Source organism: Ovis canadensis, chromosome 2 (assembly GCF_042477335.2).
Source record: "Ovis canadensis isolate MfBH-ARS-UI-01 breed Bighorn chromosome 2, ARS-UI_OviCan_v2, whole genome shotgun sequence".
Lineage (NCBI taxonomy): Eukaryota > Metazoa > Chordata > Mammalia > Artiodactyla > Bovidae > Ovis > Ovis canadensis.
The window spans coordinates 240,708,199-240,735,113 of NC_091246.1; the positions used below are offsets into that span (position 1 = coordinate 240,708,199).

The 26,915-nt window shown below is 50.5% G+C and overlaps 3 protein-coding genes across 8 annotated transcripts; 2 read left to right on the top strand and 1 right to left on the bottom strand.

Moving 5' to 3' along the window:
* On the top strand, nucleotides 1-22,975 carry BSDC1 (BSD domain containing 1). Of its 6 annotated transcripts, none has more exons than XR_011254069.1 (13): nucleotides 1-215; nucleotides 526-586; nucleotides 5,800-5,916; nucleotides 8,093-8,260; nucleotides 9,597-9,651; nucleotides 11,589-11,704; nucleotides 12,100-12,168; nucleotides 12,339-12,417; nucleotides 13,484-13,963; nucleotides 19,871-19,974; nucleotides 21,415-21,954; nucleotides 22,287-22,351; nucleotides 22,460-22,975. XR_011254069.1 is itself a non-coding variant. In XM_069574765.1 (11 exons), the coding sequence occupies exons 1-11, from the start codon at nucleotides 109-111 to the stop codon at nucleotides 21,445-21,447; spliced, it is 1,389 nt and encodes a 462-aa protein (XP_069430866.1). In that variant the 5' UTR covers nucleotides 1-108; the 3' UTR covers nucleotides 21,448-22,975. The 6 variants fall into 6 exon arrangements, 2 of the variants coding, with proteins under 2 accessions (XP_069430866.1, XP_069430867.1); XR_011254072.1 differs by having other exon boundaries at nucleotides 205-259; XR_011254070.1 differs by having other exon boundaries at nucleotides 205-259; nucleotides 21,415-22,351.
* On the bottom strand, nucleotides 22,831-25,309 carry TSSK3 (testis specific serine kinase 3). Its single transcript, XM_069574769.1, has 2 exons — nucleotides 25,086-25,309; nucleotides 22,831-24,247 (listed from the first exon to the last, which is right to left on the bottom strand). Exons 1-2 carry the CDS (start codon nucleotides 25,228-25,230, stop codon nucleotides 23,583-23,585), a joined length of 810 nt encoding a protein of 269 aa, XP_069430870.1. The 5' UTR covers nucleotides 25,231-25,309; the 3' UTR covers nucleotides 22,831-23,582.
* On the top strand, nucleotides 23,263-26,610 carry FAM229A (family with sequence similarity 229 member A). The gene is made up of 3 exons (XM_069574768.1): nucleotides 23,263-25,938; nucleotides 26,020-26,166; nucleotides 26,341-26,610. Exons 1-3 carry the CDS (start codon nucleotides 25,802-25,804, stop codon nucleotides 26,441-26,443), a joined length of 387 nt encoding a protein of 128 aa, XP_069430869.1. The 5' UTR covers nucleotides 23,263-25,801; the 3' UTR covers nucleotides 26,444-26,610.
* Nucleotides 26,611-26,915: the final 305 nt, after the last annotated feature.

Genomic DNA, 26,915 nt, shown 5'->3' on the forward strand with positions numbered 1-26,915 from the left:
GGGGCCTGGAGACAATCCTGAGAGCGGATTGGACCGAGCTTTCAGGAGCGGAGTTTTAAGTCCGAACCCTGGCCCGAGTCTGGACCGAGTTTAAGGAGGCGGAGTCTAATGATGGAGCCAGGCGGATATGGGGCTGAGGACGATGTCGGCGCGGGGATTGGGCCGCCCCCTCCGGGGTGGTGCTTGAGGGGGCGGTGCCGTGTCGGAAGTCAAAGGTCAGTAAATAGTGGTGATGTCATGCGGGCAAGATGGCGGAAGGGTGAGCCCGTCATCCAGTTCTCTGGGCGTTGGGCCCCGAATTCTCCCCATGGCTGGGGTGCTGGGCCAGGGTTCCCCGGGGGAACGGGAGGCCAGCGCGGGCCTGACGGAGCTGAAAGGGCGGGGTGGAATCACAGCGTGAGGGGGTGGGGAAGCGGCCTTTGATGCCCCAACCCACGGGCCACATCTGAGAGGGGTACTGAGACCCGATCATTGCGCGGGCCCGAGTCGCACCGCGGGGCCTCCAGATGTGTCTGTCTTCCGCAGGGAGGACGTGGGATGGTGGCGGAGCTGGCTGCAGCAGAGCTACCAGGCAGTCAAGGAGAAGGTAAGCTGGGCCAGCGCCCTTCCTCCAGTGGGGCCCCAAGGCACCTCCCTGCACCCTGTTCCGAGCGTATCCCGCTGAACCTTGTGGGCTCCGGGCCTCAGGGACCAGGCTCACTTGGGCCCTCTGGGAGGAAAGACCCCCGACTTAGACCAGTGTGACTCTACCTACAGTGAAACAGAGATGGTCTTAAAGACTGGAGCGACCGTGTCGTCGGAATCCGTGGGAAAGAGTGGTGTATTCCCACTTGGGAAATTCAGCTTTGTAAAAGAGAGAACATTTGATCTAGGCCTTGAAGAAAAAGGATTCTGCCATAGAAACTTCCTCCTATAGTCATGCAAATAGTAGCGTGTATGCCATAGCCAGCACTCTGACTCTCTGGCCCTCAGGATACCGACATTAGCCCAACAGTTGCAGTCGTGCGCCTCCCCAAACTCATGGTCTAGTGAGGAGACAGCAAGCCCTGTGGGGTGAGTGAGGCTTGGCTCTGCCCGTGGACAATGCCACTGTGTGTTCCTGTTCCATTCCGCGCTGGTTTGTCAAAACCAACTCATCTGAATTCTGGAAAAAGTTAATTACCATTTACCTCAAGCATCTGGGATGAGTCCTGCTTCAGGGCAACTCCAGGAGGCTTCTGGCTTCAGTTAAATCAATGCTCTACTCTGTGAGCATTTTTAGCCTCTCCTGGCCTACATACTAGCCTTTCAGCTACAGCCCAGAAAATCTGAGAATGGCCTGAGCTGTTTATGTTGTTAATGAAGACTCAATTTCAAACTGAGTTTGACGTTGAGGGAGAATTTCAAACTGAGTTCTAATAGAAGAGACCCCAGAGTAGCTTGCTTCTTGTTGAGCAGTCTTCTGGAAGGAGAGTCTGACATTCATTTAGCAAATGTTGTGTGAGGGCCTCCTATGTATTACTGTCAAGGTTAGTCTTCCCATAACACGAAAATCAGGTCGTTGATTAGCCTTCCATCTTTGTTCTCTCATTTGAAGCAGGGGGAGTGGGTATTGTTTCTGCCTTTGACAATTCCCCATTTGAAAAGAAGAGTCTTAATTTCCTACACTTATATGAGCTTTGGCAAGATATTTAACCTCTTAAAGCCCCAGTTCCTCATCTGTAAAGTGGGAATAGTAATAATACCTACCTGACAGAATTGTTGTCATGATTAAATGATGATACATGTTAAGCACCAAAACAGTATCTAGCACACACTAAGTATTAAATAAGACTTTTCTTTTTTAAGTACTGAGAGTGATGGGGAAACCTCTTAAATACCAGTTACCATTTTCTGTTAATTTTGTTCTTGGCCTTTCAGTGCTTTCCTTTCCTCACTATCCTGGCTGTGTCTGGACCACTCAGTTCCCAGCACCCCCACCCCCCAGTTTTCTTGCACCCCATAGCATATGCTGCTCCAGAAACTACAGCTTTGAGATGGTGCTATAATCTGCATTCCTCTTCCTCTTACTTCCCCCTGTTGTGTGTGTGTGTGTATGCGTGTGCGTGTGTGTGCTTGCACTTGCCCATGAACACTGGTGGGAAAAGTTACGTTGCTCTTTGCCTCTACCACGGATTCCCCAAACTCATCTGGGCCTGGTCTTGGGCCTCTCAGCCTCTACCCCCTACCCTAGCAAGTGTTTTCAGTCTCATATTTGCTCCTCCCCTTGCCTTCAGTAACTTTCCCCAAACCTAACTGTCCCCTCACATTCCCTGTCCAACCACTTCCTTTTTTTCTTGGAGGTGACAGCCTCAACCTCCTCCTTTTTAAAATTTGAAGTCAACAACATCATGTCTCTTGACTCCCCACCCCTGAAGCCACTACGTACAGACTTATCTTTGTAAACACTCAGCTTCACCTGCCACTTGCCAAATCCAGCGGGTGTTTTTCAGCCCTTATCTTCTGGACCTTTCTGCTGCTTTAGACTCTAGCGGTCACTCTCTTTCCTGAACGTCTACTCCCTTGGCTTTTATGGCTTGATTCTCTCTCAGTTCTCCAGCTGCTTCTCCAGGCTTTCCTGTTTCATAGGTGCCTCTGCCTGCCTCTTAAAGGCGGTGTTTGAGGAACCTGGTCCTCAGTGCCTTGTGCTGTTCACTCAATGGACTCTTCCTGGATGAGCTCTTCCATTTTCATTTCAGGGTGACTCCTAGTCCTTTCCTTGGAGCTTTAGTATTTGAGAATAGCTCCTGCTGGACAATTGACCCAAATATCCCCCAGTCGCTACAGATACTATATAGCTTCTATATAGTACTATATAGAGACTATAGAATATATATATATATATATATATATATATATATATATATATATATATATATGGCTATATAGCTTCTCTCTACACTTGCTCCCCCTTCAGCATTTCCTCCGTTGGCTAGCAGCCCTGCAACCACCCAGTCACTTAGTTTAGTTGCCAGTAGCTCTTCCTGACTCTTTGTTTCCCTCAGTCAACACATCTATTTAATCACCAAATCCATCTTTTTTGCCTAATATTTCTTGAACCAGTTCCATCCTGTCATCCTTCCCAGGGCTGTCCTTATTCATATTCTTCTGCTTTCTCTCCTGGACTATTGCAACAGCCTCCTGACTGGTCTTCCTCCATTTCTGATCTACTCAAGTCTTGGACCTGTCATCCTTCCCAGTCTTAGGAGTGACATGTCAAAACCACAAATCTCATCATGTCATCCTCCAGATGGTGGTGGTTCCCCATCACCAGCAGGGCTGACCAGGCTCTCCGTGGCCACCCTGTCAAGGTTTCTCCCTCACCGCTTCTGCTTTGCTCTTTATTTTCATTTCCCCCAGGACCGATGCTTGTAGGCCTCAGTAAACCCCAGGTGCCACCGTGCCCAGGCTTCCTTAGTAACTCCTGCTGATTCTTGAAGGTTCCGTCCAGGCTTCCCTTCACCAAGTCGCTCCAGCCTGCCCACAATACACTGGTCACTGCTCTGCCCTTGCACCTCAGCACTGTTACGTGAGCATTTTCCCCAGGAAACTGTGACCTTCCAGAGGGCTGGCACCATGTCTGTTCATATTGGTCCCCTCAGAGCTCACAGTCAAGTGAGGGAGACAACCATTTGTTGGATAATCATGTAAATGGTTAATAATTAAAACTGCCCTGGTACATGCCAGTCTAACTCTATGCCAGGCTCTATGTCAGACACTGGAAGAGTATCCGTGAATAAAAAACAAAGGCTTTGTGTTCACAGAACTCGCTGTTTACCCAGGAAGATAGACACTGAACAGGTAATCAGAAATCTAAAGTAGAGGAAATGTTAAAGAAGAGAACATGCAGGTGCCATGAGCAGAAGCCAGCCTGGTCTGAGGTGGCATCAGGGAAGCCCCCCAGGGGGGTGACATGTAGGCACAGCTCTGAAGCAGGAACAGGAGTTATCCAGCTGAGGGGGTTCGTTCACTGTGTTTGTTCGCTTGAAGGGTTAGAGCTATGTGTCAAGGAGAGGGAATGATATATTCAGACACCCTGAAGTAGGAAAGATACTGGAACACTGGGAGATTTTGAGCATGGCCAGCTGGAGCTCGGTGAGGGGCATAGTGGGAGAGTCTCCCAGAGGCGAGATTATATGCACCTTGTAAGCGAAGGGGAAGATTTTATACTTTTATATTTGCCATTGGCTACCATGTAACCACTGAAGGCTGTAAAGCAGGGGCATCTCTGTCTGCTGTGACTTAGAGAGCTCCCCCTATTGCCATGAGGAAAAGATGTTAAAGGCATCTTATGCAACCTGGGGGGTTTCCCTCATAGCTCGGTTGGTAAAGAGTCCGCCTGCAATGCAGGAGACCCTGGTTCAATTCCTAGGTCGGGTAGATACCCTGGAGAAGGGATAGGCTACCCACTCCAGTATTCTTGGGCTTTCCTTGTGGCTCAGGTGGTAAGGAATCCACGTGCAGTGCAGGAGACCTGGGTTTGATCCTTGGGTTGGGAAGATCCCCTGGAGAATGGAAAGGCTACCCACTCCAGTATTCTGGCCTGGAGAATTCCATGGGGTCTCAAAGAGTTGGACACAACTGAGAGAATTTAACTTTCATGCAACCTGGGAGAAGAGTCCAGATGAAAGAGCAGGTTAGCCTGGACTAAGGTGGCAGTAGTGTGCATGGAGAAAGAATTAATAAATGACTCTTCCAGTCCAGTTAAGGAGTCCCAGATCTGAAATGGAGGCTTTCCCACTTGCAGAGAAGCCTGTGGCTGATAGATGAGACTTCCCAGTCTGAGGAGAATGAGGCAGACCCTTCCCCAAGGAAAAAAATCACCAGAACACTCAAAAAGACACTTTAAAAATGCAGGTAGCTATCCCTTATAAAATGAAAGGGCTTGCAGAGGTGAGCACAGAGATAGTCCAGGAAGACGTCTTAGAGTGGGTGAGGATGAAGACAACGTAAGACTTAGACAAGAGCTGAGGGGTTGCTGTTGCCCACTGGGTCTGAGCACAGAGTGAGAGGCAAACTGTCCGACAGAAGCAAGTGTCAGTTCTGCCCAGAGGAGCTCTATGGATGAACAGAGCTTTCAGATGGTGGAACCAAGGCAGTCTAGGAGACACTCTGATCCATTGCTTCTCTTAACACCGCTTTTGTTGAATATAGAAAAATGGCACACCTTTTTACTGGTATTGTCAAAAATTGCTTATAAAAGCTTTCTAAACTATTGCTGTTATGAAAACAACCTGTTTGTGAAACCTTTCACACAAGTAATTTCACCTGCTGTCTCGTATTTCAACTGAATTTCCTTGTAACAAAGAAAAGAAGAAGTAGAAATAGAGAACATTTTCCTTTGATTAAAAAAAAAACCTCCTTTCTCTTCCTGTTTGCAATTGGAAACAAAGGTCATGGCTTACAGCATAGCGACGTGATGCAGTCTGTCTTGTTTTCAGACTGCACGTTCCCCCTACCCCAGTCTGCTCATGAGAACCACCGCTCTAGGCCACCTCCCTCGTTACCTAGGAGAAAACCGAGGACTTGGTGAGAGTTCCTCCTGGCCACAGAGCTTCTAAGTACCTGGGCTGAGCTCAGTCCCCTGTTCTCAGAGCAGCAGGAAGTTCTGTGCTCTCTGCTGTTGGGTAATGTCGTGGGATTGGGACAGGGAAGCATTGTTTCTGAGCCCAGGTGCCCATGTCCATTGTTTTCCATGTTTCTGTCTGGTACTGAAGCGCAGGAAACAGGAACAAAGGGTGGTGGAGCCACTGGCTGTCAGCTCTTTCTGTCTTCCCTTAGTCCTCTGAAGCCCTGGAGTTCATGAAGCGGGACCTGACGGAGTTCACCCAGGTGGTGCAGCGCGACACGGCCTGCACCATTGCGGCCACCGCCAGCGTGGTCAAGGAGAAGCTGACTGTGAGTGCCGCCTCCACCCCCCAGAGCCTGAGCGCCATGTTTCATAACCTACTTTTTTAATTAATCACCGCAGACCCAGTTCTGCAGCATCAGAAACGGCATGGTATTCTTTTTTTTCTCTGACATTTTGTCCGTTCGTTCTTCTTTTTGGCTGTGCTGGGTCTTCGCTGCTGCCCAGGCTTTCCTCTGGTAGCGGCGAGCGGGGACTCTCTCTAGCTATGCCGCGTGGCCTTCTCACTGTGGCGGCTTCTCCTGTCGAGCACCGGCTCTGGGGTGCGCGGGCTTCGGTGGTCGCGGCTCCCAGGCTCTGGCGCACAGGCTCAGGAGTTGCGGTGCGCTGCCTGTTTGCCCCGCCACGTGTGGGATTTTCCCGGACCAGGGGTTGAACCTGTGTCTTCTGCATTGGCAGGCAGAGTCTTCACCATTGAGCCATCAGGGAAGCCCACGGCATGGTATTCCATTGTGTAGATTTGACCACTGCCTAGTTTCCTGATTCAGTTTTTTCCAATATTGTAAGCAGAGCTACAGTGAACATTCTGATTGCTTAATCTTTGCCTTTAATATTTTCTTCCAAATAAGGTATTGAAAAGGATATAAGATGAATATAGTTTTAGACCTTTTAATATCTACTGTAGAACTACCTCCAAAAAGTTTTTGCCAGCTGTATTTTTACTCGTCCAGGTTTTATCAGTCAGAGATGTATACTAGAATTCTCCTCTGAGATAGGAATTAGATTCTCAAGTCAGCATGAAAAGTGAAAATTGTATACGGTCAGAGATACCCCCGCAGAGCTCAAATTTCCAAGGAAGTATAGGGTACTGGTTTTGTATTACAACTTCCCCTTTAGTAGTAGAACAGACTTCAGTTTCTTTGATCACCAGTGGAATCAGTTGCCTCGTAATTAGAGGCCATGTTATGAAAAACATATTGTGGAGTGTTTTCAGCCAAGCTTCTTTTGTTGAATCTTAGAAAATACTGTCTGCCTGCTGACCACAGCCACTGATGAGCATGAATGACAAGTAGTCACCCAGCTGAACCGTGGCGTGTCCAGCCAGTAGCAGAGACACGACTTGTTTCCTTCATTTATTTATTCCTTTTTTCATTCAACAAATACAATTATATACCTATGCCAACATGTGCCAGACACAGTTGACAGGCTCAAGGAATAAAATGCCTGGGCAGCCTCATCGGTAGTAAATATGACACTTTGCTGCAAGGTTTGTGGAGCCTGGTCCTGTCTCTCAGCACACCATCCCTTCTTGCTCAAGGGCATTCTGACCAGCGTGGCTCCAGATGGGTGGCCCACTTGCCCCTTCTAGGGGGTCCATGCATTGGCCCTCAGCTCGTCCCAGGCTTGTCTCTAGGCAAGGCTGTCGGTCCTCATCCTGCCCATATTTCCTCAATCTTTCATACAAAATACCTCCTGAGCAATGATGATGATGAGATTGTAATATTACAGTACTGCTAGTTATTAAATGTTTGCTATGTGCCAGACATTGTGCCTGCCTTATCTCTTAAAAAATCTCCGAAGTAACCCCCTGCGGGCAGTACATTTAGCTGCATTTTATAGATAAGGAAACAGACTCTGAGAGGTTTAGGTCTCATTACTAACAAGTAGTAATGGAGAAGGAAATGGTAACCAATTCCAGTGTTCTTGCCTGGAGAATCCCATGGACAGAGGAGCCTGGTGGGCTACAGTCCACGGGGTCGCAAAGAGTCGGACATGACTGAGCGACGTCACTTTCACTTTCACTAACAAGTAGTAGAGCTGGGATTCAGATCCCAGATTGACCCGAAAAGCTGGTACCTTTCCCATCTCTCTCCCTCTAAGTCCCTTTTCCCTTCTGAATGTCTGTGCCATGGATCCTCTCCTGTCAATCTTTGATCAGCTTGACTGGCCTTGAAATTTTGGTGAAACAGCCAGTGAAGGAGCTCTGCTCTGACCTACACAGGCCTACGGCAGCCCTAATGTGCACCCCCATCTGAGGGGTGGGGACCCTGGCTGCCCCACTCTCCGTCTCCAGGCCCAGAGATGGAGTGAACCATTGTGAATATTTCCCTGGTCCCCCTACACAGTACACTTTGACCCCTGATGCTTCATCCCTCTCTACGCCAAACCCCAGATCGTAGCCTGCTCCTGAGCCACTTCACGTCCTCTGTTGGCTTCTCTCTGCAGACTGAAGGCTCCTCTGGAGCGACAGAGAAAATGAAGAAAGGGCTGTCTGACTTCTTGGGGGTGATCTCCGATACCTTTGCTCCCTCACCAGACAAAACCATCGACTGTGACGTTATCACCCTGATGGGCACACCTTCTGGCACGGCTGAGCCCTATGATGGCACCAAGGTATTCACTAGCGGCCCCGGGCTCTAGCTTCCAACCTGAGCTCACAAAAGCAGTACACGTTCATAGGAAATAAATACGTGTATGTAATTAAGTTGGAGAACACCAGTAAGCAAGAAGATAATTATTTCTAAACCCATAATCCCATCACTCAAAGAGAACCACTGATTTCTCCTTGGTGTATAACCTCCCATTTCTTTTGGCTCGCAAACACTGGTGAAGATAGTATGGGTTTTTCTTTTTAACAGAAAAGCACTTTATATATGCAGTTTTCTAACCCGCTTTTAAAAAATTTATAACTGTTAGCATCTTTCCTTGTGACCATCAGTTTTAGTGTCTTTAAATTCTTGCAGGTGTGTATAGCATAATTTATTCAGTCATTTCTCTGGTGTTGCACATGTAGATTCTTTTCATCCATAACAAGGAGTGCTCGAGAGCATCATTACAGGCATGCATGAGTTCCACATTTGTGTTGTTTAAGACTGATTTCCAATTGGAATAAATGTACAGGAGGAGTACGTCTTCAAAGCAATTATACCATCAGCAGTAGTGTATTTCTGCTACATTTTATTTTCTCACCATTATTTCTCACATTCCCTGGAGTATTTTCTCCCACACTCGGGGTGTGGTGTCACACCAGTCTGGCCAGCATTTTACCGCATTGAATTTCCGCCCCAAACATGGTTTTTCAAGCGTGTTTTTCAGCCCTAGTATTAGCACCACCACTTAGTACACATTTAAGTGGATTGTGAAATTTTTTTAATTACAGAAGTTTAAATTATAACAGTGAATCAACCAGAATCACTTGCTAAAGTTCTGATGCAGCCCACCCATGCTTCCTGTAACAACAAGGAAGGAAGGAGGGGCTTTCCATGTACCAGCTAAAGTTCACGACGCCTGTGGCCCTAATGGGAACACAACTTGCAGTTCATTTGGCAGACTGGCTGTGAAACTAAGAAATTCTTGATGAATTGGTTTAACTTGAGTTAAATGTTCTAAAATTTGCCAGGGAATTTTGGACTTTATTAATATACTTGCACAAATGTTTCTTATATATCGTATAATTCAGAACTATTTTATATATATGATTCTGTGGCCTGCTTGCTTTATTTTCTTAGTTTCCAGGGGTGGAATACTGGATGCAAGTCCATTTTTCTAGGAGCCCCAGTTTTAGATTCCTAGCCCAGTGCTCCACCCATAACCCATACTGTTAGTTACCAGGGCCCCTGTTGGTATGGTAGCCAACGGGCAAAGCTGGGTCATGGTTGATTGTCAGAGAGGCATTGCTTTCTGTCCCCAGTACCCCAGAATTTCTTTTCTTTTTTCTCTTTTTTTATAGGCTCGCCTCTATAGCCTGCAGTCAGACCCAGCAACCTACTGCAATGAACCAGATGGTGAGGGGGTTGTGGTGAGGGGGCAGGCTTGCTGGGCAGGGAGGCCAAGGGAGTCTGGATCGTACACCCCGTTTGTCTCTGCAGCAGTGGCCAGGTAGCCTCTGTGTAAAGGACCAGAGCCGGGGCTACTTTGAACCCTGCATCTGGTGGGATGGGTTGATGGTTGCCTTTCCTCCCTGGACGCAAACTGTTTTCATCCCCATCTACAGAGGCTTTGCTCCTCTCATCCCTTATCTTCAGTCAGGTTTCCTCCCACCCCTGCTGCCCTGCCTGCCTTCCCTCTGGCCTGTTTGCTAAGCTTCTGATGTACAGCAGGCTCCACATCTAGAGAGAGGAACTGGTATCTAGGTGGGAACTAGACACCAGAAATGAGTGGAACTCTGAATCAACCCTGCCCAGACCTCCAGGAACCTGCCTGCCTTTAGGAGAGAGAAACGGAATAAAGCAAAGATAACTAGAAATGGAGTGATTGCTTCCACAGAAAGAGGGGAGCAGTGGGAACCCAGAGGATGGCACATAACCCAGCCTGGAAATCCTAGGATGTGAGGCCTGAATTGAGGTTTTAACAATGAATTAGAAGTAAACTAATTTTACTTGTAGAAGTGGGAGAACAGTGTTGAAGCATGACAACAGGTCATTTGAAGGTCTAGAAAAACCTAGGCATTCGAGAATACCAGACAGAGAGTACGTGTGACGAAATGAGGGCAGTGAGAGCTGCCAGGGGCACTGGACTGAAGGGCTTTGGGTACCAGACTAAGAAGTTGGAATTTTGTCCCCAAAGTAGTGGGTCTTAACCTTTTTTTGCATCACAAAGGCCTTTAAAACTCAGTTGAAAATCATAAGCCCTCTTTCAATAGAATGGTATGTGCAGTATGGGAATTCTTTAACCCTTTGAACCCTATCCTTGGACCATAGTCTAAAAAGCCGTACTGTAGAGAACTGTTGAAGAGTCTTAAGACCTGATGTGATCAGATTTTGCATTTTATAAAAGAGACTTCAGGCAGTGTTTTGTTAAGGATGAAACAGAGAGGGAGAGACAAGACAGGAAGACCAGTTAGGAAGCTGGGTAGGAATCCTCATGTCAGAGGTAAAGCCAGAACCAGGGAAGGGCCGGGTAGACCAAAGAGGAAGGTGTGCATATAAGAGACACTGAGAAAGTGGAACCCAGAGTGACTGCAAAGGGAGGAGCCTAGGAGGGCCCGCAGGTCTCCGGTGGACAGCTGGGTGGGACAGGTGCGGGAGGGAAGAAGGTGAGTGTACGCTGTATTTGCAGCATCTGGGCAGGTGGGTGTGTCCTGGCACCTGGACCTCTGGATCTGGAGCCCAGAAAGGTAGCCTCAGCTGCCAGACGGAGGAACTGTCAGTGGGAGAAGGAGGTTAAAACTCATGGTTTAGTGGAGGTCATCTTGGGAGAAAATGGAGAATGAGAAGAGATAAGGAAAGGAGAAAGAGGAGCCCACCGAAGCCTCAGATGGAACTACTAGAGCAGTGGGAGGAAATAGAGGCAAGAGTGAGAAGCCAGGAGAGAAGAGAGCTTCAAGAGGAAGGTAGTCTTTCCCAGGCAGGAACTGTAGGATGGCCACATGACCAAGGACGGAGAAGTTGCCGTTGGATCTGGCAGCATGGCGTCACTGGTGAGCTGAGAGCAGCTGTTCCAGAGGAGAGGCTTTGGTAGCCAAGTGTAGTGAGCTACAAACCACGCAGGCCCCAGAGAGAGAGGAGACTGCAGCCCCTGGAGATCACTGAGGGACCATGCCCTGATAGCAGGCCCACCCATCCCTTCACCCTGCCTGATCCCCCACCTTGGGCCATGTGGCTTTGGAAAAACCCTTATGCTTTCCTCATTGTCCATGTCCAGGCTTTGGTGTGTTTTCTCTAAGCCCAGGGTTCTTTCTTCAGCCCCACAGAACTGACCATCAGTATCTGTCTCTCTGCAGGGCCTCCAGAGTTGTTTGATGCCTGGCTTTCCGAGTTCTGCTTGGAGGAGAAGAAGGGGGAGATCTCAGAGCTCCTTGTAGGCAGCCCCTCCATCCGGGCCCTCTACACCAAGATGGTGAGGGCCTTGCCGGCTCCTGGCTGAAGGTGTGGGGAGGTGGGAGGGTCATGTCCAGAGTCATTGTGGAGTCCTCTGGCCTAGAGCACAACAGGAGGTCCTGTGGAGCCTAACCAGCCAGCTCCTGAGCCAAGAATCCATGTGAGGGAATCTAAGTCACCAGGCTTCTGGCAATCACGGTGAGAAATGGAAGGGCCAGCAAAGCCTGATGGGAGTTCTCTTCACCTCCTGGGCCAGAAAGGTGGGTCTGGCAGTTGAAAGTGCTGTGAGAATCACAGCTCAGCTGCTTAGAGCCTCTGAAATCCAGAATGACTGGGAGCTGGCTGATAAGGCTCGGGACATGGACCCCACACAACCACTTCTGAAGTCCCATCTCCACTGTCCCCTCCCGCCAGGTGCCTGCAGCCGTTTCCCATTCAGAATTCTGGCATCGGTATTTCTATAAAGTCCATCAACTAGAGCAGGTATGCTGGCCTAACCAGGGGAGGTACTCCACTCAGCCTTGGGTAGGGGGCTGGGTTTTGTTGAGGGAAGAAGGGGACAGAGGATACCAAGAGTTCTGGAGTCAGAACCAGAGTCTGGGAAAGGGGGTTCCCGGACTGCTCCTGGCCATCTACTCCTCCCCCACTTTCAGGAGCAGGCCCGGAGGGATGCCCTGAAGCAGCGGGCAGAACAGAGCATCTCTGAAGAGCCTGGCTGGGAGGAGGAAGAAGGTAAGAGGTATTGAGAGGTGATGAGCAAGTACCAGGTCCTGCCTGTGGGGGTCTCTCTGGGCCATTCTCTCTGAAGCCTGGAGGGACATGGCACCTCAGGAAAGAGGAGGGATTGAATACAGTATTTGCAGGTGCCAAGGATAGTCTGAGCTAACAAGGGAGTGTTTACCAAGTCTGGTGGCCCCAGGTTTAGGTACAGAGATTGCATGTGCCAGTTGCCAGCCCATGGAGCAGCTACTTCAGAGTAGGAGGTGCTTATTGAAATTCCAGATTTCTTTCTTCTAAGACTCTGGGCATGTGGCCAAACTTACATATTTTTTAAAATTTTTAAATTAATTTTTGGCCTCAGCATGCGGCATGGGGGGAGTCTTCATTCCCTAACCAAGGACCAAACATGCACGCCCCCCTACAGTGGAAGCATGGAGTCTTAACCATTGGACCTCCAGGGGCATCCCAGACTTGTATTTTTAACAAGCTCTGCTGGTAATGTTAATGCTCAGCCAGACTTGGGAAGCGCTGGCTTAGGGACAGAGCTGAGCTTCCTCTGCCTGGTAGCTCAGCTTATTAGGAGTGTGTTAGAGCCACCTGTATGATATGTTAACACAGTTATTAAGTGCGTATATTATATGCCCAACCCGTACTAAAAGCTCCACACGTATGGGCCTTACCACAACTTATATTATCCCTCTTTTGCAAATGAGGCAGGTAGGTCAACAGAGAGTTAAGTGGCTTGCCCAAGATCATGCATCTGGGATGTAGCAGAGCTCAACCTGAACCTCATCCCGACTGACTTTCAGGTCTTGGCTTTCTAAGCTGTCATGTTACCTTGGGCTGCACTTGTAGAAGCTGAGTGCCTACCAGACATGCACTAGGCCTCACAGGTAGGAGATACTTTGACCAGCAGGGAGTACCTACAGAACTACCATGGAGAGGGGGTGAGGAAACCGACACCCATAGGTTTGACTGGAACAGACTTTGATGAGGACCTGAGCTCTGTCTGGTGGTCTCCATGATGGTCTTGGGGCCGACCAGAGTACATCACTCTCCTTCCTTTCTCTCTTGACAGAGGAGCTTGCGGGCGTTTCACCCACATCCCTAAAAGAGGCAAAGATTCCTGTGGCCAGACCTTCCACATCGCCTGAAGGAGGACCCAGTCCCCAGAGCCCCTGTGAAGAGAATCTGGTGACCCCCGTTGAACCTCCAACAGAGGTGACCCCCTCGGAGAGCAGTGAGAGCATCTCCCTGGTGACACAGATTGCCAAACCGCCCCCTGCCTCTGAGACCCCAGCACTGCCCAAGGACCTGTCCCAGAAGCTTCTAGAGGCATCTTTGGAGGAACAGGACCTGGCTGTGGATACGGGCGAGACTGGACCCCCACCCCGAGCTCAGTCTAAGCCCCACACCCCTGCTTGCCGCCCCAGCGGTCCAGAGCCCCGGCCTCCAGCCAGAGTAGAGACTCTCAGGGAAGAGGTCCTCACAGACTTACGGGTGTTTGAGCTGAACTCGGACAGTGGGAAGTCTACGCCCTCCAACAATGGGAAAAAAGGTAAGTCAAGGCCAAAGCCCAGGGAGCATGTGGGGGCAGGGCAGGTGAGAGTTGCCACCTCACAAGGCAGACTTGTCTCCTTGCCCCTTGTGAGGATCCTAGGAGAGATGGCCTTCGTTTGTGATACTGATAATGGTGACAGCTACTATAGGTTGAGTGTTTGTTACTGTATTCCATCAATTCGAACATGCATTCTTCTCTGAACTTAGGGTGCATCTTATAACTGTTGGCGTCTTAGAGTCAACAAAATAAGATTTATGTCAGATCATGGGATAAGGATGTAACATTGCGGTTAATTTCTCAGTTCCCAGGGGAGCTTGTTAATTTCTAATTTACATCTCATTTCCCTATATTACTGTCCTCATTTTATAGTTGAAGAAAGTGAGCCTCAGATGTTAAGTAACTTGCTCAAATTCACACAGCCAGAGAGTAGCAAGGCCAGATTCAGACCTAGGTCTGTCTGACCTGAAACCCATGCCCTTAACTACCACAGTGTGCCAGTTCCTATCCTTTTGGACAATTCAGTTTCAGGGTGGGAACTCCTATGACACTGATTGCTGCCAAGGGTCTTCTCCCCTGGATGACCTCAGGAAAGTCATTTAGCTTCCCCAGGCCTCCTTTAATTATTATTATAAAATACATGAACAAAGCTTACGTGTACAGTTTAAAGAAGAATAAAATGAATACTCATGAACTTGCAGTGACCTAGCTTAAGTAACAGAGCTTTAGTTTCTTATCTGCTTAGTGAAATTTTAGACAGGAGACACTTTGACTTTGTGTCGGGGAGGAACCTCTCTAACTCCTGCAGTTAGAGAACGGTGGTATTGCTGGTGTCAGCCTGTTTTGTACCATCCAGTATACCTCTGCAGAGGCAGCCGATTGTCAGCAAGACCTCCCGTCAGCTCCTCACCCACAGGCATCCTGTCTGCCCACACCCAGCACCAGTCAGCCACCCAGCTTGCCCAGCAGGTGCGCCCTGGGCTGCTGGCAGTGAGTGAGTGGCTTGCTGCCGTGGATGGGAATGGGCCCCTCACACCCTGCCCTGCTCTGCTCCCCGACGGAAACTTCAAGATTTCTAGTTTCCAACACAGTGCTTTCTTTCTGACTCTGATTCGGTGAGGTCATCCATTGAGCTCCTACCTGCTCTTTATGAGACATTGAGGAGGGAGGGGCAAAGGCTGTAGTCTTTTATGATGAAGCACGAAGCAGTACGGGGCAGGCTTGGTACCGGAGGAGTTCAGAGAAAGAAGGAACCCCTGGGCATGAGCAGGTGTATCAACGAGGAGATAGGCATTGTATAGACAGGTTGGAGAGTTTGGGGCAGGTGTGGGCGGGGAGCGGTAGTCCAGGCTGCAGGGTCCTGCAGAGTCGAAAAAGCAGAGGGCATGGGGCATGTTGAAGGGGGTGACCAAAGCCCACTTTTCTGTATTGTTCCCAGGAGAGGGAGGAATAAGAAGAGAGGTGGGGTTGGCTCAGAAATAGAACTTAAAATCTTAAGCCAAATTCAGAAAATTGAACATGGTGCCACAAAGCAGCAGGTCGTGCTGCGTGTATTACATGCCCAGCCTGCACTAGGAGCTTTACATGTAGAGGCTAAGCTAGGGGCTCAGCCTTGGGGATGCAGACAGTTCTGGGTTCAAATCCCAACTTTGCTCATAAGCCATGTGACTTCAGAAATGTTACTGATCTTCTGTCAGCTTCCGTTTTCTCTATAAGTTGAGAGTCATTGTTTCATGATAGAGCCTCAGTCAGGGAAGAAATTGGGGTAGAGCCCTGCTTTGGGGAGATGATCAAGATAATAAGAGGTACCAACCAGTCTCTGGACACTTCCTGTATATTTATATAGCTCTGTGCTGAGCACTTGATATGCATACCACTCAGTCCTCACCAAAAATCCTATGAGAGCTGTGAGGTTTTCCTTTTTTTTTTCTTTTTTACTGGTAGGAAACTAAGATAAATCACCCACCCAGTAGGCATTTAGATAAATGTGAAATAACCTTTGGGAGAGTGCAGAGTAGGTGGTAGACTCAGCAGGCGCTGTGGGGTTGCTGGGCGGATGGTATGAAGGGTCCTTTTGAGATAATGGTCATGAATTTTGAGAAAGACCAGTCACCGCTGTTGCACTTTTGTCCCGCCATGTTCAGTCGCTCAGGTGCAGGCACAGAGCAGGTGGGGAGTTGGACTGAATCAGGGTTGAAGTTTATCCAGGTGAACTCAAAAGGACAAAAGTGGAGTGTATGCAGGAAGTGATCAGAATGATGGTTCATAGAGTCTGAGCTGGATAAGGGTGGGGATAACAGTGACACAGCTGGAAGGTTCAAGAATTATTGGTTCCATTTGGAAGCGGGCTACTGGAGAATGTGACGGGTAGAGACTGGAAGAAATGAGATCATGGAGAAGTGCAGCGGAAGCTCCTAACTGTTTGCCCTACTGCATCTCACACGCTTGGTGGGGCAAAGCTGGGGTCTTGGACTGAGAGGGGACAGTGGGAACAGAGTAGAGAGAGTAAAATCTTAAAAGAATAGATTTTTTGTCCTGGAGGCAGAGTGACTCCTTTTCCTTCCTGTGTCCACATCCAAAGATGACATGAGGGAGGCACGGTCTGTGGGCACAGCAGTCTTCGGGGTGGCCAAGCCAAAGGGACTCCTGAGGTCCCAGGGTGATGCCTGTCATTGCAGAACCGCTTCCCTCCTGCATTTTGTGCTGAGGGCCAGTTGATTGAGGAGACTAGACTTAGCCTGCTCAGGCACCCTCAGCAGGGAGCAGGGAGAGGGGATTGGAGCGGGCCCTGTGGACTGAGGACTGGAAACAGCCTGGGGCTTACGGCCCTGCTTCACCACTGACTGACCACCTGGGAGGGATTTTGGCCTCCATTTCTTCTTTGGAGAAGCAAAGATCCAATTAAACAGAATAAGATGAGCTGTGAGTGACAGCACTATGATGTTAGTAATCACCCAAAAACTCCCCATTTCCTTACAAACAAAAGAAAACAGTAACACTCCATGGAGATGTCTTAAATTGTTGCATAGATCAGATCTCTGCCACGTGCCCAGGGTAATGGCGATCTTACTAGTACTCTTGTTGTGTAACAGGACAGGATGGGGAGGAGGCAGGTGGCAGAGAAAGCCCAGATTCACCTCTGTGCCACTCGAAGCCTTTGTCTCCTCATCTGTAAACTGGGACTGTTCACATCCACTCTCTGAGATAGGTATGAAGTGCTCCAAAAATGTTACCCGAGACTCTCTTCTACCCAACGGGTTTGCCCTAGCATTTAAGCCCTGAAGAGAGTTTCAAATCCCTGGAGGGAAACCTGAGGTTAGGAAGAGCTGTCATGACCACAGCCACAGCTCTAAAGGGAGAAATCAGCTGGGAGTCTGGCTTCTAACCCACAGGAAGCCTGCACTGACAGAGAACCAGGCGTGAGCCGCCAGAGTGTCCTGAAAGCACGGGGAACCTTGCACGCGGAGTCAGAAGAACTGGGTCTTTGTTTGAGATCTGATCCTGACTGGCTCAGGGACGATGTGCAAAATTACTTAGCTGTAGGACCAGCCTTTTACAGGTCCATTTGTTGAATATCCACTGTGTACGTATGTTACAACCGACTCAATGGACATGAGTTTGAGTAAACAGGAGTTGGTGATGGACAGGGAGGACTGGCGTGCTGCAGTCCATGGGGTCTCAAAGAGGCGGACACAACTGAGCGACTGAACTGAACTGATATATGTTACAGGCACTTTACATGATGCTGCTATTTGTAACACTTGTATCTCAAACTGCAGGCCAAGATCTATACAGAATCATCCAGATTTCTGAGCCACCACCTACACCTGCTAAATCTGAATGAGGGGAATAGGCAGGGAGGAATCTGCTTTCTAATAAGCTCCTCCGGTGGTTCTCTGCAAAGAGGATGGTTTTATTCTTATTTTATCAGTATAAATAAACTGAAGCCCAGAATAATTTGCCCAGGACTACACAGTAGAAAAAAGAGGGTTCCACCCAGGTTCGCTCGACTCTAGAGATACTGTGTGCTATGTGCTCAGTCCCTCAGGCACTCAGTTGCGTCCGACTCTTTGCAACCCCATGGACTGCAGCCCGCCAGGCTCCCTTGTCCATGGGTATTCTTAAGGCAAGAATACTGGAGTGGGTTACCATTCCCTTTTCCAGGGGGTCTTCTCAACCCAGGGGTCGAACCTAGGTCTCCTGCATTAGAGGCAGATTGTTTACCATCTGAGCCACCAGAGAAGTGCAGAGACACTACCACACTGCCTATGGCTAGATGGGTGACTAGAGAGAACAGTGCAAGAACCCTAAGAAGGAATGTGAGGCCCAGGCTTGGGGGGGGCTCAGAGCCTGTGTGCATGTTAAGGAGCAAGCTAGACAAGAAGAAACAAGGTATTTACAGGTGGTGCCCTTGGGGGATCAGAGCTTACTTTTTTAAAAGATGCTTTAAAAAAAAAAAAATGATTACAAAGTAATGTATCATTTTAGAAAAAAAGAAAAATTACCCCCGACCTCCTCGCCTAGTGATAACGATTGTTGGATTCTTATGGGTGTTTTGCTCTTCCTTTGTGTGTGTGTACGTGCATCTGTGAGCATATTTTTTTTAATGAAATCATACTGCATGTATTTTTTTTTACAGGAACTATTTTTGTCATTTTCTTCTCAGTAATAACTTTCACATGTACTTTTTTTTTTATATTGCCTATAAGAAGGCATACCCAAATATGCATGTTTGGAGCAGTGGCTGTCAAACCTTAGCAGGCATCAGAATCACCTAGAACTGGGAGGAGCAAGTGATTTCTGTACAGAGCAAGGTCACACATATTTAGGCCTCAGGGGACATGCAGTTTCTGTCCCAGCTTCACAACTCTGTCTTTTCAACATGAAAGCAATCATAGGCAATATGTCAACGAATGGCCATGGCTGTGTTCCAGAATTTTATTTCCAGAAGCAGATGGTCGGCTGGATTTGGTCCACAGGCCATAGTTTGCCAACCCTTGATTTAGAGAAAGAGTCCATGGATGTTTATTGAGTACAAACTATTTGTTCTTGTCACTTGGAATACATAAGAAAATAGAAGATCCCTGTCCTCCAGGAGCTCACATTCTAGTTTCTCTATTATTAGACAACAAGCACAGGGAACCTGATTATGTAATACACTAGAAAGTGATAAATACAATGGAAAAGACCATCCCGAGCAGAGTGAGGGGGACAGGGTTGCAACTGAAAATAGGACAATCAGGGCAAGCCACATTTAGATGGTCAGATATGAGCAAAGGTGTGAAGGAAGTGAGCAGGTTGGCCTGTGGGTATCTGAAGAAGAGTTCCAGGTACAGGGAACAGTCCTTGCAAAGGCCTTAGGTGGGAATGTGCCTGGTATGATTCAGTAGCAGCAGGATCAGTGTAGGTAAAATGGAGCGACTAAGGCAGAGGAGGTTCATTGTTTATTTCTTCTGAGAGATTTCCATGGCTCCAGGGAGTTTCTGGACCAAAGTGTTTCTCCACTACTCAGTAACTTACTTTTTCTCACTTAATAGTGTAAGATTATTTTGCCATGCATACAAATGTTCTGTAGCCTAACCTTTAAAAGCCGCATAACTTTCCATCATAGGACTATACCCTTTACTTTTACAATTCCCTAGCAGAGGACTTTTAGGTGGTTTTTTAAGTTTTTATCACTGTAACAGCACTATAGTGAACATCCTTTTGGTTAAATTTTTTTTTTTCCTGAATCCAGTATTTTTCCTTAAAATAGATCCCTAAAAGTGAGATCACTGAGCCAGAGATAGCAGGGTGTAAGCCCTTTGGTGTGTATTTGTCAGGCCCTGCTAAAGAGTTCCATCACCCCCAGCTACAGCCTCTTCACATGCCCCTTCCCGTCTTTCACACTGTGGATCATGGTTCTAGGCTCGAGTACAGACATCAGTGAGGACTGGGAGAAGGACTTTGACTTGGACATGACTGAAGAAGAAGTGCAGATGGCACTTTCCAAAGTGGATGCCTCCGGTGAGGTGAGTGCGCCTGCTGATGGTGGGCCACAGGGAAGCAAGCCCAATGACCCCAGGTCTGAGGACTCTCTCCACCAAGCCCTACTGGCCCCTCACAGTGGATCCCTTCCTATCTGAGGTGGCCGGCTGTGGGAAGGGAGCCAGGGCCTCCCGCTCAGGCCCTGAACAGTCATCAGCAGGCTCAGGTTCTGGTTCCCCTGAGTTCCAGGGGGGTGGAGAGGGGCAGTTCTTGACATTAGTTCCTATCAGCATCACCTGAGGAACCACCAAAAAAATTCAGATACCAGACGCTGCCCCAGATCTTGTGACTCATGGTCACCAGGTGTGGGACCGTAAGACCCTGGCCTTGGAGACAGAAGACTGTGTGATCACTTGACCTGAGACTCTGCTGCCCCATCCAAACATGGCCTTGGCCGCTATAACCTCACACGTTGTGGTGGGCGATGCATATGCACCCGTTAGGCACAGAGCCTGGGACATGGGAGCACTGATGAGTGTTCCTAAAACCACCGCAAAGTAGAAGCTCAGAGCCCTGCTGCTCTTACGCTTCACTACCTCTCCAAATGAAAACTGATACGAAGGAGAGGCTGGGCAAAAAGCTCTCACAGCTAGTAAGGGACAGGACTGAGGCTCCAGCCCACACCTCTGATTCACATCAGTGTTTTATCAAGAACTGTCACACAACAACCCCATGATTCCGTCCATCACATACCTCAGGGAACCTGCTATAAGGAGGGAACAGATTAGAGAGATGGGAAGGGCCTTATTTTTCATATTGGGAGACTGAAGGCTGGGGGCCACCTGTGACCTCACTATACCCAGAGGAAAGAAGGCTCATGGTGCCCTCATGCCACGGGGCTTTCTTAGCGCTGGTGTCTTTGTAGCCCTCTTTAAACCTGACATGAAACATACTGAACAGAGTCATTCTGTAACCCATTATACCAGGGGATCCACTGGCAACGGGCCAAGAGAGTTGCCTGGGAGACTTCAGCAGGGGATCAGGGTGTTAGAGCCCCAGTGAAGGCCCGGTGAGCCCCTCTAGTCCTGTGCCACGCTGGCTTCTGATCAGAGTGCCACGCTCAAGGTCGCTGCCTCTTGGAGCTGTGTTCTTCTCAAGCTCTCCTTAAGGGACTGACTGACTGGGTTCTTGCAGGCAGGGCATCCCCTCGTGGTGTCCAGAGTTGGCTGGTAGAAGCATTTCCTTTGAGTCTAGAACCATCAGACCCACACTTTAGGCAGAGGGCAGCTCTGCTCCCCAGATACTCCTTGAAGCTAGTAGTTCATTTTCATAGGAGGCAGGGTCCAGCCCAGGAGAGTGGGGCTTGGGGTTGCAGGGAGGGCTATTCTGAAATGGGGCAGCGGGGGAGCTTGGGTCTGGACTTGACTCAGAGGAGTAAATACGTGTTCGTGCTCTCCATTATCTCCATTGTCCCCCCTTTGCAGCTGGAAGACGTAGAGTGGGAGGACTGGGACTGAGGGGAGCCAGAGCAAGCAGCTCCCCCACCCACAGCACTTCCCACTTCCCTCGCCCGTCTCAGCCCGGCCCCGGAAGACACTGACTAAGAATGTCCCCCAAATGGCCTCTGTCAACCAGAGCTCTTGGCAGATTCTGGGTTGTTCCTTGTTGGCCCTTCGGGCCTCTGCTCACGTCTGGGAAGGGTCTCGCTTAATCCAAACCAGGAACTCTGACTTGTGCCAACCATAGGATGACCTGAGGGGGAGGAAACTTCCCCCACCCACCCCACCCCTCACTGGAAGAGCCTACATTTCTCTGCTGAATACCCACTGTTCCTGGGGACTCCTGCTGAGGTGTCCCAAGGGATAGCCCTTGCCCATGTGCCTGTGTAGACAGAGGCTAAACCACCAGTCTCATGGAGGATGCCGAGACAACACTGTGTCACCCATGAGCCGGCAAGGAAGGCCGTGCCACCTGCCCTTGGCTTGACAGAGATGGCAGACACACTTTGGTTCCTATCCCAGCGGGTAAGAGGCATTCATTTTTGGGAAAGTTGCCTCCCTTAGGAATCTGTCCCTCCCAGGCATTTTCCATTCCAGGAAGGGCTCCTTGTGGTTCAGAATCTAGAGACCAAACTCGCTCCTTTCCCCCAGTCCAGGCTGGTATGTTCCCAGCACCTTTCCCAAGCCGTCTTCATGTCGGATGCACCCGAGTCCTTAGCCCAGCTGTGCCACCTGCAAGAGTCTGCTCTTGCCCTTCTTCCCCTCCCCAAGAAGGGAGGGGGCCACTTCAGGCCCTTCCGTGTGTTGTCTGGCGGGGTACCTTGTCCAGCCAGCCACCCACTTTGACTCCCCCGTAGCTTAGGACACAAGCCAGCTACCAGCGGTACAGAGCAGTGATCAAAGCCGAGTACTTACAACTCCGGTAAGCCCAACTTCTCCGCCTCAACCCTTCTGCCTCTTGGAGGGATACGCTGGGGGTGAGCTGCTTGAGATTCTCGACAGGCTTCTGTAAAAGCTCTTCCTCCTGAAGGCAGATCCAGTCTTGGTGGCTCTCACCCTCCACGCTGGTAAAGCTGCACCTCTCTCGGGGGGACGAGGGGCTACAGGAATCCCTGGAGACCCTGGTGCTTCACGATGCTGCTCCGGTGATTCTTGTACATAATCTGGTGTGTTCACCAATGATTTAAAGGGATCGTGGTCAGGGACGCCAAGAGAGTGGTGGTCACTTCCACTTCAAACCTTCAATGAGGGGGTGGGATGGAGAGAATGCTGAATCTTTTTTTTTTTTTTTTTTCATGGGATAGGATTTTTCTCTTTGTAATTATTTCTTTAGTTTAATTAACCTTTTGGTTGTTTGTGCAATATTATATATTTTAAATTATAATGTATCTCCCCAGAGTATTTTGTAGCTGGGATAAGAAAAAAGGAAAAAAAAAAAAGACTCTAACAGCTGTTAGTTTTGTAATTAAAAAAGAAAGAAAAAAGAACTTTGTCCTGAACCTTTTCCAGACTTGCCGTTAACAGCTATTAAAGAGATTCAACAGAAGCTGGAAGGTGTCTGGAGCTCTGTTCTTGTCCCTTACAGCAGCTGCCCCAGAGCCAGGGCAAGACAGGGTGTGCAGGGTGCCCTCCTGCTTGGAGCCTGGGGGAGGGGTCAGGATGGGAGGTAGTAGCCTGCGTTCCAAGGAGGTCCCTTGTCTTCATCCCAGACTCACCTTGGCCTTTGGGGTGAGGAAGGGACAGGGCCCCCAGAAGGCCTCTCACCAAGACAAGGAGTCAAGAGGCCGTTTCTGCATTCCCAACGCTTCTGCTTTTATTTGGAAAGGAAGGTGCAACAACAGTGGTTCCAACTGTTCTTGGTTATTTTTCTCTCCTCCCCCTGTATGTGTATGATTCTGGGGTCTATTTTTAAGTAACTTTAGTTAAACACCTGTATGAAAATCACTTGTCAGCCATAATAAAAGGGAAGTCTGAATGAGGCCCTCTGGTTCCATGAAGATCTTTAAAGGGAAAGAGAAGTAAAGCTGGGGAGGGTGTAGGTAAGTTTAGGATAAGTAGACTTAAAGTGTAAAATATAGATATCACCATCTTAGAAGCGGGTTTTTGGGTTTGCTTTCTCCCCCTACTTTATTGGGGAGGACTTGCCATTGCTTTTATGAAGTGCTTGCTAGCCATGGATGCCAACTAACTTCTTCAATTGAAGGCCGGAGAGTCATGTCTGGTTCCAGGAGCCGCTTGAGCAAGTCCTGGCATTCAGCCGAGATGCCCAGATGAGTGGGGAAGGACACCCCCTTCTGCTGCTGCCACAGCATCTTGGGGATGTCTGTGTCGTCAAAAGGCAGGCTGGCACAGAGCATGACGTGCAGGACCACGCCCATGCTCCAGATGTCACCCTTCGTGCTGTCATGCGGGATACCCTGCAGCACTTCGGGGGCGGCATAGGCGGTGCTGCCGCAGAAGGTCTGGCTCAACTCCCGGCGCGATTTGGGCAACACCTTGGCAAAGCCAAAGTCTGTCAGCTTCAGGCTGAAGCCCTGCAACAAGGCGTTCTCACACTTGAGGTCCCGGTGGGCCACACCACAGCCGTGGCAGTAGCGGATGGCCTCGACCATCTGACGGAAGAGGGCCTTGGCCCGGCTCTCAGGCAGTGGCCCCCCATTCAGCACACAGTCAAAGACATCCCCTCCTTCAGCCAGCTCCATCACCAGGTAGATTTTCCCGTCGGCAGACTCCAGCATCTCATACACTTGGATGATGTTCTTGTGGTCCAGGGTACGGACAATCTGGAGCTCCCGAGGCAGGAATCTCTGGATAAACTCTAAGGAAACAAAAGAGATGGAGAGTCAAGTCCAGAAGAGCCTAACTCCTCCCTCTGTCTCTCTGTCTTCCAACTTCTGTCTGCCCACCATGTCTGGGTTGTGGGCCTTGGTTCCCTTTAACAGCCTTCAGTGTCAAACCGCCTGGACACTGCAGAGCGTTCACGTCTGTCTTTGTAGTTAATATATTATTCAAAGGAACTAGTCCGTCAGCCTCAGGGACTGTTGTGAGCAGCCTGTGAGACCATGGATAGCAAAGTCCTGTGGGAACTTTTAGACAAATCTATTGAACTCAGTTATGAGGCCTGATCTGCCCACAGCGTGGTAAGCTAGCCCCTCTCACCTGTGCCCCCTGAGCTGCCGTTCTTTCCATGAGCCCTGTCTTTTCCCCATCTCTCTCCCTTGCATCGGTTCCTGCCCTCTGCTAGCCCTGGCCATGGCCTGACCAATCAGTTGACCTCCTAGAATAAGAAAGGCGTAGTAGGCTCTGACTCTGCTTCTGAGGGTCCTTCACTGCCTGCCATGGCAATCCACTCCAGTACTATTGCCTGGAAAATCCCATGGACAGAGGAGCCTGGCAGGCTACAGGCCAAGGGGTCTCAAAGAGTCGAACACGACTGAGCGACTTCACTCACTGCCTGCCACATTCATTTTGGACTTTCAGAAGGTGTGATTTTCCTAGACTTTCTCTGTTCCCCACTGACTGACCCCAGAGCCACAGCCTCTCTTGCTTTCTTTAGTTTAAGACTAAAGGGGAGGAGGGAATTGATCCTTCTGACTGGAGGAAGCACCCACCCACCTCAGCCAGCCCTCCCTTCCTCCAAAGGGGCCCCAGCTCACCTTCTGGCCCTCCCATCTTGTCTATAATTTTAATTGCCACTTTTCTTTGGTGTTTTTTGGAAACTGCTTCTTTGACTTTTGAGTAGGTCCCTTCCCCAATGGTCTTGCCCAGCTGGTACCCATTGGAGAGCAGAAAGTCCTCCATGCTGTCTAGCACCTCCTTCCTTCCTATCACCCTCTCAGCTCATGCTGCCTCTGCGAGGCAGCGCTACTCCACCATCGCCCTCGGCCCGCTTCTTTTCCCCCCAAGGACTTCATCCGCAGCCGCCCCCAGCGCTACAACATTCTCCGTCCGGACACAGGAGCCGCGGATGGTGGGGAGGGAGAGGGTCAGACATTTTAAAACTCTGGCCCAATTGTGATGTAAATGCTGTGTGACCCTGGGCCAAAATGGGCAATGCCCCTATCTGCCCTCACCACCACCACCACTACCACCGCAAAACCCAGCATGGGTTAAGTCACCTCCGTGCCCCGCCCCCGCGCCAGGCAGTGGGTCGTAGCCCCGCCTGTAGGGGTTGCTGCGATGTCTGCGCTCGGCCCGGGATGCCAGGCTCTGTTCCGTGGACGCCCCCATCGGGCAGCAGGGGGTCTGCGCGACCCATGGCCAGAGCCCTCCAGCTCCCGGCTCGCCACCGCGCTAAGTGCCCGGGCGGCGCGGGGTTCCCCGGCTGGAGGAACGGGTTCTGTGAGGTCAGCGCGCCGCGGCCCGGGTCACAATGCAGCCCGTCCCCTCGACGCCTGGGCCGGGACGCGCCGCAGACACCTGCCCGGCTCCGCCTGGACCGGAGCGTCCTCCCGCGGCCAGGGCTCGGGCAGCTGCTTCCAGCCTGGGACCGGCCTCGGCCTCCGGCAGGTGAGCAACGGCCCGGGGGGCGGGCGCGGGGAGGGGGCTCCCGGCCGCCCGGGAGCGGCCTGACCGCCACTCCCCGCGCAGAGCGCCCCGGGGCCTGGACATGAGTGCCCAGGAGCCCCCGCAGGGTCGGAGATTCCCCATTGAGGCCGGAGACTCCCCTGGCCTTGCCGCCGCCCCCGAGTCCCAGGACAGCCCGGAGCCGGTAGCTACGGAGCACAACCCGGTCAGGTGAGGCCAGCGCCCCTGCCCGCGGCCCCGCCCCTGCCCGCGGCCCCACCCCTGCCGGCTTTCCGTCCCCAGACCAACCCGCACCCGCGGCCGAACCCCTGGGACTGATGCGCCCCCTACAGGATGGGGCCGGCCGTCCCCTCAACGCCCCCCGTCGCGCCCCGCTTTCCGCAGGCCGCTTCGACGCTGCCCCGGCTGCCACTGCCTGACGCTGCTGCACGTGCCCATCGACGTCTACCTGGCCATGGGCGGGAGCCCCCGGGCCCGCGCCACCTGAGCGCGCCTGCGCAAGGCGGCTCCGCGGGAGCCGGGCGGGGACGGGGCCCGCCGCGGGCCACCACGCTGAGGTCGCGCGCGCGCGCCGAGCACGAGACAATGATGCACATTTTAAAATAAAAGAATGATGCACATTTTAATAAATCACAGCATAAACTGTTCTTTCCACTCCGGCTGGCCGTGTCTGTCTTATCCCGTCGGCTCGGGCCCGCCGGCTGCTCCGCCCCATCCAATATCACCTTTCCCTCCGCTGCTTCCTCCCTTGGGCCCAGCCCCAGGGGCCCGCCCTTCCCTCCGGGTCGGCTTGCTTCTGGCTGGGCACCAAACCCTCCCCTCTTTTTTTTGTTACTGGTCACGACCCCCTCCAGGGCCGTGCTTCTGCTTGGGCGCTGCCCTCATCCTTCTCCCTGACACTCCCCTTGGTCTCTCCAGGAAAATCAGCATTACTGTGCTGGACTCTGGGGGCCCAGAAA